Source organism: Euprymna scolopes, chromosome 23 (genome assembly GCF_053919585.1).
Source record: "Euprymna scolopes isolate OS-2025 chromosome 23, ASM5391958v1, whole genome shotgun sequence".
Lineage (NCBI taxonomy): Eukaryota > Metazoa > Mollusca > Cephalopoda > Sepiida > Sepiolidae > Euprymna > Euprymna scolopes.
The window spans coordinates 114,838,097-114,857,839 of record NC_136504.1 but is presented as its reverse complement, the minus strand read 5'-3'; the positions used below and the strand labels follow the sequence as shown (position 1 = coordinate 114,857,839).

At 35.8% G+C, this 19,743-nt stretch overlaps 1 protein-coding gene across 1 annotated transcript; it reads left to right on the top strand.

Annotated features, from left to right (window-relative positions):
• The first annotated feature begins 1,922 nt into the window (after positions 1–1,922).
• LOC145246138 (protein GVQW3-like) lies at positions 1,923–19,476 on the top strand. The gene is made up of 2 exons (XM_080107987.1): positions 1,923–3,439; positions 16,281–19,476. The coding sequence occupies exon 2, from the start codon at positions 16,369–16,371 to the stop codon at positions 16,741–16,743; it is 375 nt and encodes a 124-aa protein (XP_079964113.1). The 5' UTR covers positions 1,923–3,439; positions 16,281–16,368; the 3' UTR covers positions 16,744–19,476.
• Positions 19,477–19,743: the final 267 nt, after the last annotated feature.

Genomic DNA, 19,743 nt, shown 5'->3' with positions numbered 1-19,743 from the left:
CAACCCCACATGCCTGACCATTAACCAGCTCCCATTTCCCACCTCTCGGGAGCTGGTCCCCTTTTTCCCTTCCCCCTCCCTTCACTCCTCACATTAAAAATCGGCCTTGTGCCTAATTTGCTCGGTGGGGGAGCAAATAAATACCATCTGTTCCGACAGATGCTGCAAGCTATGACTAGCAAAGACCATATGTGGTGGTAACCCCACATATCTGACCTTGGTCAATGTAGGGGCAACCCTTCATACCAAGTTACTATCCAGCTCCCATTTCCCACCTCTCGGGAGCTGGTCCCCCCCCCTTCCCCCCCCCTCCCTCTCTCTCCACATTAAAAAACGGCCTTGTGCCTAATTTGCTCAGTGGGGAAGCAAATAAATCCAACGATAAATTGTTTTAGTTTTTTGGTTCATTTCGCAACTGTATTGCTTTTTAAAATAATTTATGTCGGTAATAATAACGATAACAAATACGAGATTTCAACAACAACAAAAATAATAATTTTTAATTAACATCTGTCAGCCGTGAAGGTCACGAGGCAGAACGAATTAAAATAAACAAATATGACGTCATGTCGATTTGTTGTCATTCTTCTTGCATTCAAAATGGAATGATTTATTCTGATGAAATAAATACAAACTACACAGGTAAAATAGTTTCAACCCATGAGGTTTACTCGCTTTCGATTACAGTTTAGCTCCCCCAGAAGGGCACCCTAGAAGATTATAAAACAGCCGAGAACGGGCCCATCAGCATTCCTCGGTAAGGGCTCCTCAGACGGTAATTTTGGAAATAGCGAATCCCTCACACCAAAAACGTACAGAACCAAATGTCGTATCTCTCAGACTTTAGTACAAGTTCGTAGTGGTTAAATTAAAAAAGGAAAAAAAAAAAGAAAGAAAGGGTACTTGTGCAGTGTGCACGACGGACCGTGCAGAAATACTAACGTTATATAACCTATTCTTAACATGAGGAGGGAGGGGCTCCGTTGACTATTCTGTACTTTCACTTAAAGAAAAGGGGTTTGTATTACTGTACACATAGATTCGGAAAAGTTGTCAAAAAACAAATATATAACAAATAAATGTTATCAAAGGCAAGATAAGCTACTTTTCTACCAAACTGAATATATTTTTTGTGTTTTTATTCAATGTAACATGTTTATTTAGCTCGAAAAACATGCAGTGTTTACCGATGTATTGGAAAATTCAAAATGGCGCCCGACTCTCCCTTTAACATGGTAAGTTTGGGAAAAGGTGTTATAAATAATAAACTAGACAACATACCATAAAAAAACACCGAATATATGTCAACTTATGTCATGGTAACATATATTGAGCGAATTTCTAACAGTATTTTGTCTAGTTTATTATTTATAATGCCTTATCCCGAACTTATCGTGTTAAAGAGAGAGTCGGGCGCCATTTTGAATTTTCCAATACATCGGTAAACACTATGCTTTTCGAGCTGAATAAGCATGTTACATTGAATAAAAACACGAAAATTATATCCAGTTTGGTAGAAAAGTAACTTATTTTGCCTTTGATAACATTTATTTGTTATATATTTGTTTTTTGACAACTTTTTCGAATCTACGTGTACAGTAATACAAACCCAAGAAAAGACTAAAAATTGAATATAATTTGAAAATTCCATCTAAAACAATACGGTTCGTAAATTGCACAAGTACAAAAAAATGTTTAAAGTGGTTATCTGTTTTCAACGTCAAATATTCCCTTTCAAAATAAATTGATGGTGCTTGCTTGTTAAGATAGTCGACAGATGTTTTTTTTTTTTATTAATATGTAGTTTTAACTCAAAACAAAAGTACTTACTTGTCATGTAGAAAATATTAATATATCCAAAAATTACGAAAATTCATCCAGTAGAACTGTTTTTGTGTTTCTAGTAAAAAAAAAAAAAAAGTATCGGCGATCGACTAAAACAAAATATAAGAAGCGAAAAGGGAGATAAGTATGCCCCCTGTATTCACAATTTTCAAGGTGTTCACATCTAGGGAAAATGTAATTTCCCACAATTTTTCCATAAAAACTATTTTTAATGATAAATAATTTTCTACTGGATGAATTTTCGTAATTTTTTAATATATTACTATTTTCGACATGACAAGTAAGTACTGTTTTTGCTTAAAACAACATATTTTTAAAACTCGATCTGTCGACTATCTTAAACAAGCAAAAATATTTTTTGATTGATATTTTGCAATTTTTAGGTAGGTTTTTCGAGTTAAATTCATTTTTTACATTTTTTATTAAATTGTTAGGTGAAAGTTACTCTCCCCATGTTACGAATGAGTTTAACGTTGTTTCAGTATAGTTCATAAACTGCAGAAGTTCTAATTTCCCAATTATTTCCTTTTAAAATAATTTAGGTCGCCAAAAGTCATGATTAAGAATTCCTTCCCCTCCAATCTTCCATTAAGTATTTCTATTTTTCTCAAATATTAAAATTTGGCAAATAAATAAAATTAGTACGCCTACGTTCAATCTTTTAAAAAATCGGTACTGAATCAAAACGTAATAGTTATTTTTATTTTGTTGCTAAATAAAAAGGATGACGTTGTTAAAATGTAAACGAATTTATATGGTATATAGTATATCATTTGGTATACCAATTATATATGCATGCGTGGAAATGTTTTTAAATCTGTGTCTGTGGTTATTAAAAGACACATCCCGGAACCGACAATGACTACATTTAATTTTTTCAAGCTGGTCTCTATCATAGCAGCCTTTGAAGTGGCAGTAGGGCTTTGTTTGGGATGAATAAAAGACATAAAAATTTTAAAAAGAAGTTTTACGATTCAGCAACACAAATTTAATCTTTTATAGCAATTTAAATCCGGTAATTCGTTACCGGATTTTATACCTATGGGAGATGATCTATTCTATACATACACACACACACACACACACACATATATAATATCAAACAAGAAAAGTTAAAGAATTTTTTTTTAACAAGATATAATGCTAGCTTTTTTTTTTTTTTTTTGTATGGGACACGTCACGTTAGCGATGAGGAAAAAAAAACACTTAACAAAAGAGGCGTATATACAGAGGGGGGGTAGTTTAGTCGAAAAGATAGAACAACATTCATTATTATTATTGTTGTTGTCTTCCTTCTTCTTTTCTGTTTTCTTCTGGTGAGAAATAATTATTCTCCTCTTCTTTTTTTTCCTTCAACGGCCATGATGAATTCCTCTTTCAACTGATTGATTCCGGATCCGGAAGTGGTTACTACTACTACCACTACTTCCGGTATCTTCCCTTTCCACGTGCAGCCTCGTTTTCAGAAGAAAAAACGGTGTCAACTTATAATTAGTTCCTTAAAATAAAACAACAAAAACTCGTTCCTTTTAAAAAGAAATAAAAGTAAACGCTTTGCTTACATCTTATTTATCGTTATTATATACTTACACACGTACGTATCTCTACTACTTATGGTGAACAACTAAATTTATGCAAGTTTAACTGCTCCCTCTCTATCTCCCTCTCTTTCTGTTATATTATTAGTATGATAATACTGTATATTTTAAATTGTATTTTTAAACCATGTTTCAAACTTTTTTGCTGTTGTTTTAACATTGTACGTCTGTTTTGTTTTAATGCGTAATTCAAAAATAGAAACTAAAAACGAATTTAGAATTTAAAACAATGATAAATCAGAAGAATAGGCGACTCGAAGTCCGCAGCAAACACTGTCAGCTAAAAATATTCTATTTTTTAAACAAACAAAAAAAACTAATAATAATTAAAAAAAAAAAAAATCAAATATTTCATAAAGTAATATTTTCTGGTTCTCGTGGATTTTTTTTTTCTCCTTATTTTTATAATACTAAAAACAAATTAAAACCAGGGAAACAATAACATTTTATTTTATGCAAAAAATAATTAAGTATAGTGCGAAATTGATCATTTCAAGTTTTGTCCTTCTTACAAAGATTTTGCGCCTTTTCTTTTCTTTTTTTTTTTTTTCTTTTTCAAATTGTATTTTAAAACAGCTAAGCAAACTAACAAAATAATTGATAACATTATTTTGTCCGTTTGCTTATATTTTATATATGGTACTTGGTACTAAGGCACTTATTGATCCGTGCTGAAATAATAACGTTATTTAAAAAGACCTTCTTAACATAGGGAGGGGGGTGTTATACCTATTCTGTACTTTAACCTTACAAATGAATAAAAAAAAAAAAAAAAAAAACATTAAACAAACTGAAAATACGATTTTAAAAAAACAGTGCACTCACTAACATATATATATATATATATATATATATATATATATATATACACACATATACTACTTAATTTACTCACATAAAATTAATATACGAAAGTATAGATTTATGCGTAAACTTTAAGTATTTACTTCAAAAGTGCTCAATACGTAGGTAGAGCTAGTTAGTAAGTTATAAAATATATACGGTTACACTGAATATTCCGCGTTTCATCCACTCTAGGACTCTTCAGGCTTATATATATATATTAGTGAACTACTACTATGATGCTGCTACGGTATGCTTCCCTTATTTCTCTCTTTTTCCCTACTTTTCTACTTTTCTCTTCCTTTCTTCTCTCAACGTCACCAGAGGTTTCAGCCAATCGGAATAGGGGACTGTCCTGGAGGGAGATACAAAGAAGAAATCTCTCGGTAACGATAGAAGCATCAACATGCGACGGACCAGTTTCCTTGGGCAAAGACTTTTATCAAAGAAAATGTACCATCCTCTTTGTAACCCTATATCTTGGAAACCTTTATAAAACATCATCAATCCTAAAGTCTCGTCGCACTTAATTATAACCCAATGTTTTCTTTTCCACAACCGTTCTTTTTCAGCACTCTTGTTCTCTCTCTAATTTTAGAGGTGCCCCAAAAAGGAGACCGACCGAAATGGTGACCCTTTTTCAAACTGACTTCCTCATCTTGGTTGTTATCGTCACAACCTTTCGGCCGTTTTGCCCTCCGGCCTTCATCAGGGTTTTTGTATCGAACTGGGGAACCATTTGGTGGGAGTCTCGAACCCAACCCTTTATTATTATTACGGGGGTACCGTGTTCGGACTCCAGCGAAGCTCTGGGACATAGTTGCTGATTCTCTGTTTTGAATGTTACTTTTTACTGCCTTCGTTCAGGATTGAACTCAGCACCAACTGTTTAGTTACCCAAAGGTGCTGAGTTCAATCCTGAACGAAGGCAGTAAAAAGTAACATTCAAAAGAGAGAATCAGCAACAAACGGTTCCCCTGTTCGATACAAAACACCTGATGAAGGTCGGAGGGCAAAACGACTGAAACGTTGTGACAATAATAACCAAGATGAGGAAGTCAGTCCGACAATTTCAATCAATGAAAACACCTCATCTCAAAAATACAGACAATTACCTTTTTTCAAACGTTAAAATTTATGGTAATCGCCATAATTTGGTGAACGCCCGACGTGCGTATATACACGCAATCTTCATAGAAAAAAAAACGATGAACGTGACAAAGTAAAATAAAAAGAAGAAAAAGCCTTTCTAAAACTACAGTAAAACCTTAGAAAAAAGTATATATAAATCCACTTTCCAAGAAATGCCGATAATATATATATTTTTGCAGTTTTTGTGAAATGGTTTACGCTAAATAAGGCAAAAAAAAAAAAAAAAAAAAATAAGCAGTAACCCCCCCCCCCGAAAAACAAAACTTTTTTTTCTCTGTGATTCTCACCAGATAAATGACTAAAATAAAATCTGGTCTAAAAACTATTCTGTAACAACAAAAAAAAGTGACTTTTACAGAATCCCAAATTTCATTTTGAAATACACACACACACATACACACACACACACTCGCACACAAAAAAAGGAATCTTCCAGACGCACGTGTGTGAAGCCAATTTTGGAACACGTGTGTGCATCGACGAACTTAATTTTTTCTCTTTATGAACATTGACTATATATTCATACACACACATATATATAAATTTTAATTGACGCTATTTCTCCAAGCACCTGCTGAAATTAACCTCTGGTGAGTACTCGCTTTTCTCTCTCCTTGCTTATCACCCCAAGCCATTTCCGTAGTGGCAGTTCTCCATGTTAAAAAACGACCCTGGTGTCTAACTCTGTCCCGTGGGGAGGCATTGTAAATAGGTACAAATAAATAATAATAGTAACTAATAATAATCATAGGAATAATAATAATAATTAATAATAATTAGTAATAATAATAATGGACACACAACAGGTTAGCGTAAAACCCCCACAATTTATGGAGTCGAGGGATGGTTTTCGATAATAGAAGCTCAATTTTATCTCAGACACATTACGAGCGATGATACTAAGTTCTATACAGTTATCAGTGTATTGCCGCCGGACGTGATAACAAATATACCTCCAGCAATTCTGCAGTCGCTAAACTATGCGAAGTTAAAGGAGTCTGTGTTATCTGCATATGAAAAGACCAGACCTGAACTCCTGGAGAGGTTGATGAGGACTATTATGTTAGCTGGTCATCCGTCATTATACCTCCAGGAGATGGTAACGGTCGCACATAGAATAGGGGCAAGCGACGAGATAGTGCGCCATAAATTCATACATGCACTTCTGAAGCAAATCACCCCAGTAATAGCAGCCCACACTGAAATGCCGTTAACGGAGTTGGGTCGACTATCCGACAACTTGGTGCCGTTAATAGAAAATACGTCAGTATTTCAGGCGGTTGAGAGTCAAGCTCGGACAAATGACCATATTACCACCAGACAGTCTAGTGAAACCATTCCAGCCGGCCTATGTCCATATAGAAGGAAACAGTGGCCAAAGATATGTAGAGTCCATATATATTTCACGGAGGAGGCTCGTACATCTAAGCCATGGTGAAAGTGGCCAAAGAAAAAGAGTTACAGACTCTGCCTAACTCGCGCCCTTCCTCGCCCACTGGATTTGGAAAACTAGAAAGGCGGACTGCGTTTGCTCCAGTAGTGCCGCCGTTATTAGAAGTTTCTGCTAAAATGCTATGGTCAAACAAACCTTGAAGTTAAGATACCCTGTCTGAGAAGATCTTTTCAATGGAGTTTCGTGATTGCAGATGTCACTAAACCTTTGTTAGGATTTGACTTTTTAAACAAATTTAACATTATAGTGGATTGTAAAAATAGATCCATCCGTGATAACATAACGGCGCGTGAAATTACAGTCAATGCAGTAACGGGAACCGATGCTGTAGTGATTAACAAAATAGACCTAGCGGATTATGTTACAGAAGTAATAGGTAAATATAATAATGTGCTTTCACCACATAATGACACAAACAAAGACTATGGTGGAGTGTATCACAGGATTGATACAGGCAGCCACGTACCAGTCTTTGCTAAAGCCAGACAACTTTCCGGTCCTAAGTTAGGCGCAGCACAGGCAGAATTTAAAAAGTTACTAAATACCGGAGTTATCCAGCCTTCCAGTAGCGAGTGGGCAACCCCTTTGCACTTGGTGAAGAAGCCGGATGGGTCATATCGAGTGTGCAGTGATTTCCGTGCGTTAAATAGCATTACCAAAACAGACCACTACCCGATACCAAATATAAATTCCTTCTGCACACAGCTAATAAACAATATTTTTCCAAAATAGATTTAACTGCAGCATATCATCAGATTAAGGTACACCCTGAAGATGTGCCTAAGACAGCTGTAGTGACACCTTTTGGTTTGTTTGAGTTTAATTACATGCCATTTCGTTTAAAGAATGCTGTGGCTACATTTCAGCGTTTTATGAATAAAATATTTTTTAAATTAAATTGCATATTTATATATTTAGACGACATACTAGTTTTTAGTGAAAGTGAGCAACAGCACAAGGAAGATTTAGATAGAGTATTTAGGATCCTTAGTGATAACAATTTAAAGATTTCCTTAGATAAGTGTGTATTCGGAGTACCAGAGTTAGATTTCTTAGGTCTTCACGTAAGCAAAGAAGGCTTGTTGCTTACTTTAAAGAAAATCAAAGAGTTTGAAAATTTTCCGATACCTAAGAACTCAAAAAGCTTACGTAGATTTCTGGGGATGACAGGTTTTTACCGCAAATTAGTCCCTAATTATGCATCCATAATTTTACCACTATCCGAACGGATGAGGTTGAATCCGGAAGCAAAGACCGAGCTTAATGAGGAAGAAACTAACGCCTTTCAAAACAATAATAAGCAAATTATCGGAAATTACGGCGTTAGCTCATCCACAGTCTTCAGCTACAGAATACCACTTAGTTACAGATGCTAGTCAATATGCCACTGGTGCTGCATTACACCAGTTGATAGATAAGAAACCAGTACCTATAGGTTTCTTTTCCAAGAAATTTTCTCAAACCCAAGCCAAGTATTCCACGTTTGACAAAGAGCTACTAGCAGCTTATTTTTCAGTGATACATTTCCGCCAACTCATAGAAGGTCGTCACGTGACATTATTCACTGATCATAAGCCATTATGCGGAGCCTTTTATAGTCAGACACCAGTAAAGTCAGATCGACAACAGCGACACTTATCAGTGCTTGCTGAATATATTGCTGACGTGGAGTACATTAAAGGAACTGAGAATATAGTTGCAGACTGTATATCTCGGCCTGCATTAGCTGTGCAGATAGTTGCATGCGACTTGGCTGAAATAGCCCAGGCACAAAAAGGTGATGACGAAATAAAGTCATACACTAATTTGAAAGAATACTGTGTGTCAAGCGAAGTCAGCTCAGTTCTATGCGACACTTCAACTAAGTACCCCAGACCATTTATCCCAAAAGAGCTTCATCAAGCTATTTTCAACAGTTTACATAGCTTGGCGCATCCTGGTACGGAAGCATCTATAAAACTGGTCAAGACCAGATACTTTTGGCCTAGTTTAGATAAAACGATTAAACAATTCTGTGCAGAATGTGCAGTGTGTTAACAATCAAAAGTTCAGACACACAAAGTCTGCAGTCCAAGAATTTGAGTTACCATCTGCACGTTTCCAGACGGTACATATCGATATCGTTGGCCCCTTGGCCTTAACGCGCAATGAGTCCGACCCTTACCTGAGCCCTTACAAATATTTGCTTACTTGCATCGATCGTGCAACTCGCTGGATTGAAGTACAGCCTATGATTGAGATAACTGCACAGTCGGTAGCATAAGCGTTTATCAATGCATGGATATCTCGATTTGGAGTCCCACTGCATGTTGTAATTGACAGAGGTAGTCAGTTTGAGAGCGAATTGTTCCAGGAATTAGCCAAGGTAGTAGGTTTTTACCGATTGAGGACAACATCATATCACCCTCAAAGTAACGGGATGATCGAAAGAGCACACCGTACCCTTAAAGCGGCAATAATGGCTCGAAAAGAATCATGGATGAAAACGGTACCGGTGATTCTGTTGGGTATACGTAGCACCCCTAATGAATCAGGCTTTTCCCCTTTTACGTCTCTTACTGGAGCTCCGATATTGATTCCTCAGCAGTTGATACACAAGCAGAGAGTAGGAGAAACTCCAGTTTATAACCAGTACATACGTAATTTGTGTGAATGGATGTCTCAAATTGATGTACTGAACAACGGAAAAGTATATATCCATGACAGTCCCAAAACATTTATAGCGAAAGGTTTATCTTCCTGCGAAAAAGTATGGCTTAGAGTTGATCGAGTTGGGAAACCATGAGAAGCACCGTACTCAGGTCCTTATAAAGTTTTGACTCGATCAGATAAGCATTATCAGATCGATATGAACAACGGTACTCATACACACGTATCAATAGATAGATTAAAGCCGTACATAGAACCAACTAGTACTAATAAAATAAGACTGACTGAGAAGGCACAGACAAATGACAGTACTACTAATGATAAAATTATTAAGACAGATGATACCGACAAAGTTGAAGATAAAAGTGCTGACACATAAGTCTAGATCTGGTAGGAAAGTAACATGGAAAAAGAAAAATGAGTATTTTTATTTTTAAACAAATTTAGGCAATACACATATTTAATAATTCTGTGGAGGGTACTTAACTCCGTTATTTGGTGGGGGACTCGTGTAGTGAACTACAACTATGATGCTGCTACGGTATGCTTCCCTTATTTCTCTCTTTCTCTCTACTCTTCTACTTTTCCCTTCCTTTCTTCTCTCAACGTCACCAGAGGTTTCAGCCAATCGGAATAGAGGACTGTCCTGGAGGGAGATACAAAGAAGAAATCTCTCTCAGACATGCAGAAACGATAGAAGCACCAACATGCAACGGAGCAGTTTCCCTGGGTAAAGACTTTTATCAAAGAAATGTACCATCCTCTTTGTACCCCTATATCTTGGAAACTTTTATAAAACATCATCAATCCTAAAGTCTTGTCGCACTTAATTATGAACCGATGTTTTCTTTTCCACAACCGTTCTTTTTCAGCACTCTTGCTCTCTCTCTAATGTCGGAGGTGCCCCAAAAGGGAGACCGACCGAAATGGTGACCCTTTTTCAAACGTCGTTAAAATTTATGGTAACCGCCATATATATTATAAATTATATTTAAAAAAAAAAAACATATAAAATGAAAAAAAATCGTTTCATTTTGCAGATCCTGGCAACAACACCTTTGTAAATATCGGGTGACAAAATTAGAATATACTCGCGATTTGTTAATCTTTTTTATTCTGCAGTGTTTACTTCGGTCTTCGAGTCACCTATTCCTCTGATTTGCAAAATAAATAAAATAATAATAATTAGATTTTTCTTATTGTTTTGTGAATTCGCTGTCAATCTTTTTTTTTTTTTTTCTTCCTATAAAGCATTTTTCACTTTTCTGAAATAAATTTCAATGCTATCGTAGTTTTGAATGTTTTCTGGTCGAAAGACTTACACATTTTCATATAATTCGTTTTATTAAACTTCCGCTATCAGTATTGATGGCCCAAAGGCTTTCTGTCTGTCATATTTACGATAGACATTGTATTTAAATGAGGTGGGCTAAACCCGAAGAACCTTGTCTCCCCTCTCTATTTTTTTTTTTTTTAAATTTTTGTCTTTTTCAATTTTTTTCAGCGGATTATTATTGAATGGACACTACTAGTCTACCAGATTATTGATAAAAAAAAAGTCAATATTTGTAGGGAGGGTTGGGTTCTCAGTTTCTAATGCAACTTGATGTTTTTTAGGCCAAATTTCACGAATTTAGCCTTTTTAAAAGTAGGTTAGCTTTTTCTTTTCTTTTTTTAAAATAATCTAAAAAAAAAAAAAAAAAGGCTAAACTACTTTTTAAAAAAGTCTAAATTCGTAAAATTTAGCCTAAACACATCGAGTTGTTCTAAAATGGGTGATCAATTTACTAGAACGTTGCATTAGAAACTGAGCACCCCCTACAAATAATTGACTTTTGTTTTTTCTATTATAATAATTCTTGAAAAAAATTGAAAAACGATGAAAATAAAAAAAAAGGGGGGGGGGCGCAAGATTTATCAGGTCCGCCTAAACTGGTTGTCCAAAATGTCACCTATATTTTAAAAAAAAACGTGGAACATACAGAAAAATCTTTATGACGTACGTACCTGCTACGGAACAAAAACAAGATTTTTGGTAAAAAAGGCAAACCTGAATGAATTTGACAATGGAAAATTAGGACAATTGGAGAAATGCATAGTAAGCTCCCATTCCTCTTTTTTTTTATTGCAATTTTCACCCCAAACAAGGCACAGTGCCACTTTGATGCAGAGGACTACTATCTGGGACATAATTTGTAGGAGTGCTATGTGGGGAGTTGAGCAGCAAGATGTCTGTTTACATTACACTTGAACTTCTGCATGTCAGTACAGTCGGCGAAACAGGAACTCGAAAGAGAATTCCAAAGTCTAGTAGTCCTAGTGAAGAAAGTATTTTTTGAGTAGAAGGCTTTTTTACATCTAGGGATTTCTATTGTGTAGGGGTGGGATTTTGCTGCTTTTCGAGGTAGTACTAAGGCTTGTAGCAAATACTTGTAAAACAGGCAGAAGGATGCAACATTTTGGCAATGGGACAGAGGTTGAAGCCTAGCTGATAGTGCGGGACCTATTAGGTTGGTGACTCTTTTTTGAACTCTGTCTGAGAGAGAGAGAGAGAGAGACTAGTAGTAGGTGCACTGGCTCAAATGTGGTAAAATACTCTATATATGAGCGAATGGTGGCCTTGTAAAAGTTCAGGATACTCTCAGGTGTAAGTAGCTTTCTAGCATGGTAGAGAGAGCCCACCTTCTTTGCAGCAGCCTTAGGAATGCACTCAATGTATCTGTCCCAACTCATGTTCTCCGTGAACGTTAAGCCGAGAAGTTTGAATGAGCTACTTCCAGGTAATGTATTACTAGTCATGGCTATTAGTGGGTGAGAAGGTTTCTTGTAGTTATTAAAGGAAAGGAGCTTAGTCTTGGCAGCATTGAATGTGTCCATCCATTTTTATCCCCATTCCACCACAAACCGGAGGTCTGCCATTGCCTTGGATATGTTTTCCTTTCATGTCTGTTAAGAGCGTGGTGTCATCAGCAAATATACTTATCTCAGAGACAATTTTATCAGGAAGGTCATTTATAAATATCAGGAATAATAAAGGTCCAAGGATCGACCCCTGAGGTACACCCGCATTTATATCATATTGTTTTGACGTACAACCATCGAGGACAGCTTGGATTCTTCTCTTAAGAAGGATTTTATTATGTTAAATATTCGTCCAGTAATACGATAGGATCTGATTTTCATGAGAAGACCATCGTGCCATACCCTGTCAAAGGCCTTAGATATATCTAGGGTTACTGCCCTAGCCTCCCCTGGTTTATCCGGTATATTGAATATAAGTTCAGAGATTACAGTTAGAATATCTGCAGTAGAACGGGCTTATCTAAACCCATACTGTTGATAGGACAAAAGTTTAGCAGCTGTAAGGTGATAGACCAGAGAGTGATTCAAATATTTTGGCAAAAAGAGGGGGGAGGCTGATGAGGCAATAATTTACTGGGTCGATTCTTTCGCCAGAATTCTTGAAAACTGTTACTACAGAAGCAGTTTTCCAGCAGTCAGGAAAGCAAGATTCGTTAAGGCATTTGTTGTAAAGTTTGGAGAGAACTGGAGTACTTTTTTAATAGTACAGCTGGGATGAGATCAGGTCCACATGCTTTTGAGGTGTCTACGTTTTTTATGATAGCATGCACTTGAGAAGAGGTGATTTGCAGATCATCTAGTGTGGTTTCTGTCCGCAGAGGAAAATCTGGGAGAGAGTAGTCCAAAGCAGATTAGCCTTCTCGGTTGCTGTGCAAACAAATTCAAAATTGTTGGATAGTGGGGGAATTGCTGATTGCCCATTATTGACTACACCGTTATAGATTTTCCAGAAGTCACAAGTTCCTAATTTCTGCACTTCAATGCGTTTTCTGGTGGTTTCAGTATATTCTCTCTTGGCTGTTGCTATTTCTTTCTTATAATTACTTCTAGCTTCTATATACTTTTGTCTATTTGTACTGGATTTATGTCAGATAAATCTGGTGTATTTGCTGTCTTGTCAGCCTTATTGTAGTACCTTGTCGTTTTCAGCAGTGGTTCTTCAACTTGGAGTCGAGAGTTTAGGGTGATATCTATCATTATCACAGCATGATCAGCATTCTTGAGAGAGCAATGAACATTAGTTATGTAATCCTCAGGAACTGTAGTCAGAAATAGATCCAAAAGTGACGTTTGCTGGTCCAGACGATCTGGGAGACGGTTTTTTTATTTTTTATTTATTTATTTTTTTTTTTTACATAGGCATCACCACTTATCAAGACCAAGAGGCCACTCGAGGATAAGGGTTAAAGAGTGTACAGTAGAAATTGGATAATATAGTAATCATTAGTAATGGAAATTCGGTAAATTTTTTAACTTATATGGAACGGCTCATCAAGAACTTATTTACGTTAGACTTGAAGACAACCATATTGTACTCAGCCGGAAAGCAGGAAAACGGAAGACAATTCCACAGACGTGCAGTTCTAAGAAAGAAGCTTTGTTCATGGAATCTACGTTTAGGTTTAGGCACAGATAAAGAATGGGGGAATTATTGATAGTGTTTTCAGCTAGACGAGCGTTTCTTGTGAAAGTTTGGTGAGGGGGTACCATAGACTGAAGCTCAGTCAAACACTTTCCATGAAAATAACGATACATCAGAGACAAACTCGCAACATCTTTTCTGTGAGATAGAGGTTGCAGGGAAGAGAAAAGGATATCTCCTACGAGGCTACGAAGTCTATTTTGAACTCTATCAAGGCAGGACAAGCCCTTTCTAGCAGCTCCTGGCTATATGTGGCAACAGTATTCCATCCTTGGACGTACCTGGCTCTTATATAGATAGAGAATTGCATCAGCAGTGAGATATCTACTAGATCGATAGAAAGATCCCACCATTTTTCCAGTGGCCTTGGCAACAGATTTGTGTTCCAGTACGTGTTCCATTTAAGATCAGGAGTAACGCAATAACTCTTATCCCCGAGTGGCTTCCGAATACTTCCATGTAAACAAAAAAAAAGTGTTACAAATATAGTTTAAAATAGGGCTAAACCCGCACCCTCCCTCCAAAAAAAAAAAAAATTATAGGCTGGTAGGGGTAGGGGGCTAAGCTTCTTTTTTTTTTTAAGTAGGGGCTAATCAAGTAAAAATAAAAATACTTTTTGCTAGTTTGAAAAGTTTTTAGGAAGGTAGAGATATGGACTATAAAATTTAATTGCTTGTATATTCACTCTCTTTCTTTCTCTATCCGTTTGACTATTCATAATTTATAACCCTAGAAAAGCCATTACACAAGCAGAAATGCCAGGCATATAAAATCAACAGTAGGTTCTTTTTTTTTTGTAAATAGGATTTAAAAAATTTCCTTTTAGTTTTTCTTTCTCTGATCTTATTTCTGCAAACGTTAAAATTAGTGTTGAGTTAAGATCTTTTGAAAAATTCATATAAAATTGTCTCTAGGCAAATAAAAAAAAGATTATGAAAATCAATTTAATATTACGCATTAATAGAAAGATAAAACATTTTCTATCACTTTTTAAATTAGAACAGTGCCATATAAAAATAAGCTGAAATGGTCACGATGTGACTGACATCTGCTAAGTCTAGATAATGGCTTAAAAATAAAAATAAAACAATGTACTGGTAGAAACTTATCCAATAAATGCTACCGTAACTTTTATTGTGTAGATTGCTATCAGTAATTTGTTTTAGTTTTAAGTCATTATCGAGACTCCAAACATATGACCCCATTGTATCGGCCATTTTTTTTCTTATTCTCCTGTAATGCACGACACTACTTGTTTTTCAAACTGAATACATATTTTACAGTCTATTGTAAAACAAACCCAACATTCCTATTATAAAAAAGAAAAAAAATATTTTTTATTATCTGTAAATGTAAATTTGTAAATCAATTTTGCCAATTTTCTGTATAATAACATGTTTTTTGAAAAAGTAAAAATCTTTTTGGTGCAAGAAAATTAAAAGCAGTTGCTGCCAGCGATTAAATCACTGAATTAAGTTTCCATTTTCAAGACTTAAAAAAAATAAATTAAATTTAGGTAAATATGGCAACGGTAATATTTAATTTAGAATTTTTTTCAGATTATTATACAAAAATATATATATTATAAAATGACTATTAAATAAAACATTATAATTATTCTTTTCGGTGCTTCTACAGAATTTGAACCTAACCATATTGACTTTTTCCAAATTAAAGCTATGGAGGCTTAGTTCTATTTTAAACTAGAGGAATGGGAGCTTAGCTTACACTTCTTGAATGATCCTAATTTTCATTGTCACTTTTGCCATTTTAACCAGTGCCATTTTTTCTGGTGCCATTTTTACCAAGCACCAAAGATCATATCCCCCAAAATTATCTAAATTGATTAAATAGTTTTATTTTTATAAAGAAAATCATTTTTAAATGATTTAAAGCAATTGATGGGAAACCATAGGCATTACAAGGGTGATTTCGCAAGTTTGAATTATTTGTTTCTTTAAGATCACAATGCGAGACATTTTCTCCTCATTTACTTATAAAATTTGATTGTTTTTAGTTAAAAATAAAACTTCTTGCTCAATTTACATCATTTTTGGTGTACAACATTTTCTTTCCGTCATGGGTACTTACATTACGAGAGGTGTATGAAAAGTTTTTAGCATCGTGTAGAAGAAGCGTTGATGCATGGTCAAACCCATGATTTTTTTGTATGTACAGACGTTTGTATTCTTGTCATTTTTTGAAATTCTATCATGTTTCTTGTCATTTTTTTCAGACTTTTGAATATACGCGAGTCAAGAATTTAGTGAAAAAGGGAGAAAACAGAAAATCGTGCAGTCATCAAGTACCTGCATTTGAAAGGCATGACTACCTCAGAAATTCATGAAGACATGGTGAGAACATTAGCAGAGAGGGACCCATCATATGCGACAGTGACATGTTGGATCAGAGAATTCAAGTGTGGCAGAGACAGCATTGAAGATGACCCAAGGTCAGGAAGACCCCCAACTGCAGCAACCAAGAATAATCTTGACCTTTCTTTGCAGATGGTCATGGAAGATCGTAGAATATCATGCTATCAGATAGCAGAGAAACTTAGGATATCCATTGGGCGAGCAGACAAAACTTGGATCAAAGAACTTGGATTCTCTAAGGTTTCTGCAAGGTGGGTCCCTCGTCTTTTGACAGCTGAACAAAAACACACCAGGTGCACTGTGTCCAAGAGCAACGGTTCATGATTGTGGATTGAACTTGTTCCTCATCCACCTTATTCGCCAGACTTGGCCCCCTCTGACTTTTATCTGTTCCTCCAAATGAAAAAAACCTTGGCTGGTCGCCATTTTGCAAGTGATAGTGACGTTATAGCTGCAGTCGAGGAATTTCTTGAGTCCCAAACAAAGGCATTCTTCTACACCGGGATAAAAGGGCTTCAGCATCGTTGGAGCAAGTGTTTAGCAAATGAGGGGGACTATGTTGAAAAATAAATTATCAAAACTTTCTGATGCTTAAAACGTTTCATACATCCCTCGTACACAGATTTTTGGGTTTTTTTACTTTTTTAATATAGGGATGGTTCTGGACAAGAATGTTTAACTAAATGGTGCTAGCGACGTTTTGTGTGCCATATTCTGTCTGTTTCCATAGTAAAACTGCATCAGTAAAAGTCGGTTTTATTTGGTTCAAAGCTAGAAGTGCTCTAGACAATCATGATATAAGGAGCTAACGGCCTAGAAAGAAAATGGCCGCTTAGTTTGAATTGTACATAAAAATTGAAAGTGAAAGAAATCCTTACTCCACAAATCTCTATTCTATCTATCTATCTATCTATCTATCTACTAGCAAGGTGGGTGTGTGCGTGGAGAGGGGCGCTCGGCTTTACCCGGTAGTAAAATATGCTTAAATATGATATTTTAATTTGTCCAGATTTTGTATATATTATTATACCATGCTTCCGTTCAGTCTTGAAGACAAAGGATACTCCTTAGGGTCAATTGTGTGTGTAATTGTGAGGCAAGGTTTGCACAATCCCAACCACACCACTCCTGAATCGGCACTGTTTGAGTCTAGTGGCAAGGAGAAGACCAGGACGACTGGAAACAATGCCGAGATAAGCGGAGAGCACATACAGCACCTGAAAGTCCCAAATGGTCACCCATTTAGTACTGACCAGGTTCAGCGTTGCTTAACTTTGGTGATCCAGCGGAAACAGGTGTGTCAACGTGATTATGCCATATATTATTATACAGTTGTGATTTCAAAAGTAAAAAAAAAGTATGTGGGTGCCATAAGCTAGAATCGAAACTGAAATCAAAACTGTAGCATTCAAAGCAGGTGATGTTACCACTGTACTAACGTGACACGCATATGAACTGATTAAAAATAAACTAAGATGAATGTACAAAATTTATAATGATTTTTTTTTCAATTTTGACGCATTTTTGACCCCTTAAAAACTATTTTAATCAGCTAAAGACCCATAAAAGAACAGTCCACAAACAATCCAATCATTTGAGGCCCCTAGCACCGCTCTGCGACTTTTAGTTTCAGAAGAGATAGAGTTTGAAAATATGGAGACAGACAGACAGATATATAGCCTTTTATATATTAGATTATATAAAAGTCACTTTGTGTATGTGTGTGTGAGACTTCATTCTTCATAGGTTCCAAAACGGTTGAACCCATCTTTCGCAAATTTCACACAAAGCTAATTTATATGTCTGGCAGAGTTCTTAGATAGGTTTTGTACAGAAATTCATCTGATAAGTATCTAAAAGCGAAAAAATTTGATCTCAAAAATAGTCTTTCTCTTATATATAAAAATGAATTTTTATGGTGTAACGTAAAATATTCCCCAGTAAAAATTCTTCTTTTTTATCTATAACAGAAGAAAGACTGTTTTTAAGATCGTCAAACCCAAATCCCAGCTGACGTGATATTGCAAAAAAACACAGACGGTATTTGATGAACGACATTATCATTATTATTTTTTTTTATTTATTTTTTTTGCAGATTAGTCCACCAGGCAAATTATTCCTCGTAATATATCATAATCAACAGAGTATTGATTCTATAATAATACATACGCAATCTGCATAAATTAAAATATCATGTTTAAGCATATTGTACGACTGAGCAATCAATGCTGGGCGGCCAGCTAGTGAATTATAAAGATAATTGTTCGTAAGGAAAGTTTGCTTCACTCCCCCCCCCCCAAAAAAAAGAAGCTTTTTGCAGATTGAATAACAAACTCCATCTTTTGAACAGTGCAAATAATGGTTCAATGCTCATGGTAAATTACAGATTTCACGCCTCCAAGAATTGGCTATTAACCGACACTTGGCAATCAATTGAATCATTTTGAAATTGTCGGTCAGTTTCATAGTTATTTCTTCAGTCCGCACGAAATCATTCTCATAAGCATCTTTTACAAGACTTGTTGGACACGTTCTAAGAACTGAGCAGCCATTTTCTTTTTAGGCCATCTACTTATCAATGGAGATGCCTATTGACCTTGGTCTTTTCAAGACCAAGGTCAATAGGAGGAAAACAGTAATCAGGGAGAGAGTTCCACATTCCTTCGGTTCTTGGGAAAAAAAACTGCTGGAATAGGAAGCTGTATAACAATGCGGTATCTATAGGACTAGACCTGAGTCACCCCTAAAAGCCAAGAATTAGGACGAAAATAATACGATTCCCCAAGAAATAATAGTTTCTTAGCCCTTCTCTTTCTCTTTCTCATAAACTGGACACAAATCAGGAACTGCTATCCAGACTTCCTCATCATCTCCCTTTCCCTCTCTCTCTCTCTTTCTCCTTAACCAATCCCCAGCCAGCATGACAGGCAAGTAGGCAGTACACTCTTAGCCCCGAAACCAGCGAGACATATGTTGTCGGTGAACATTATTAACAAGAGGTGTACTCATTCCAAAATGTAAAAAAGGCAAATAAAGTTCTATCCTTTTAAAGGTTAACATTTGTTTTACTTTTATTATTCTAACAACAACTAACGAAGACAGGTGCCAGCAAGTGTTACATATCAAAACAGTTAACTGATGAAGACCACTAGAGCAACGAGTTAAACAAGCTGGAACAAAGGAAGCAGGGAAAAGATCAGACAATTCTGAAGAACACGTTATTTAATTTAATAAAGAGGTTAAATCCATAAGATTTTTTGGGAATTGTCAACAGAAAAATTTTTTTTTAAAAGACAATGTCGACAAATAACTGATACCAAAGGC

Coding starts and splice junctions, on each gene's coding strand:
- LOC145246138 (XM_080107987.1), top strand. CDS start 16,369: ATGACTACCTCAGAAATTCATGAAGACATGGTGAGAACATTAGCAGAG.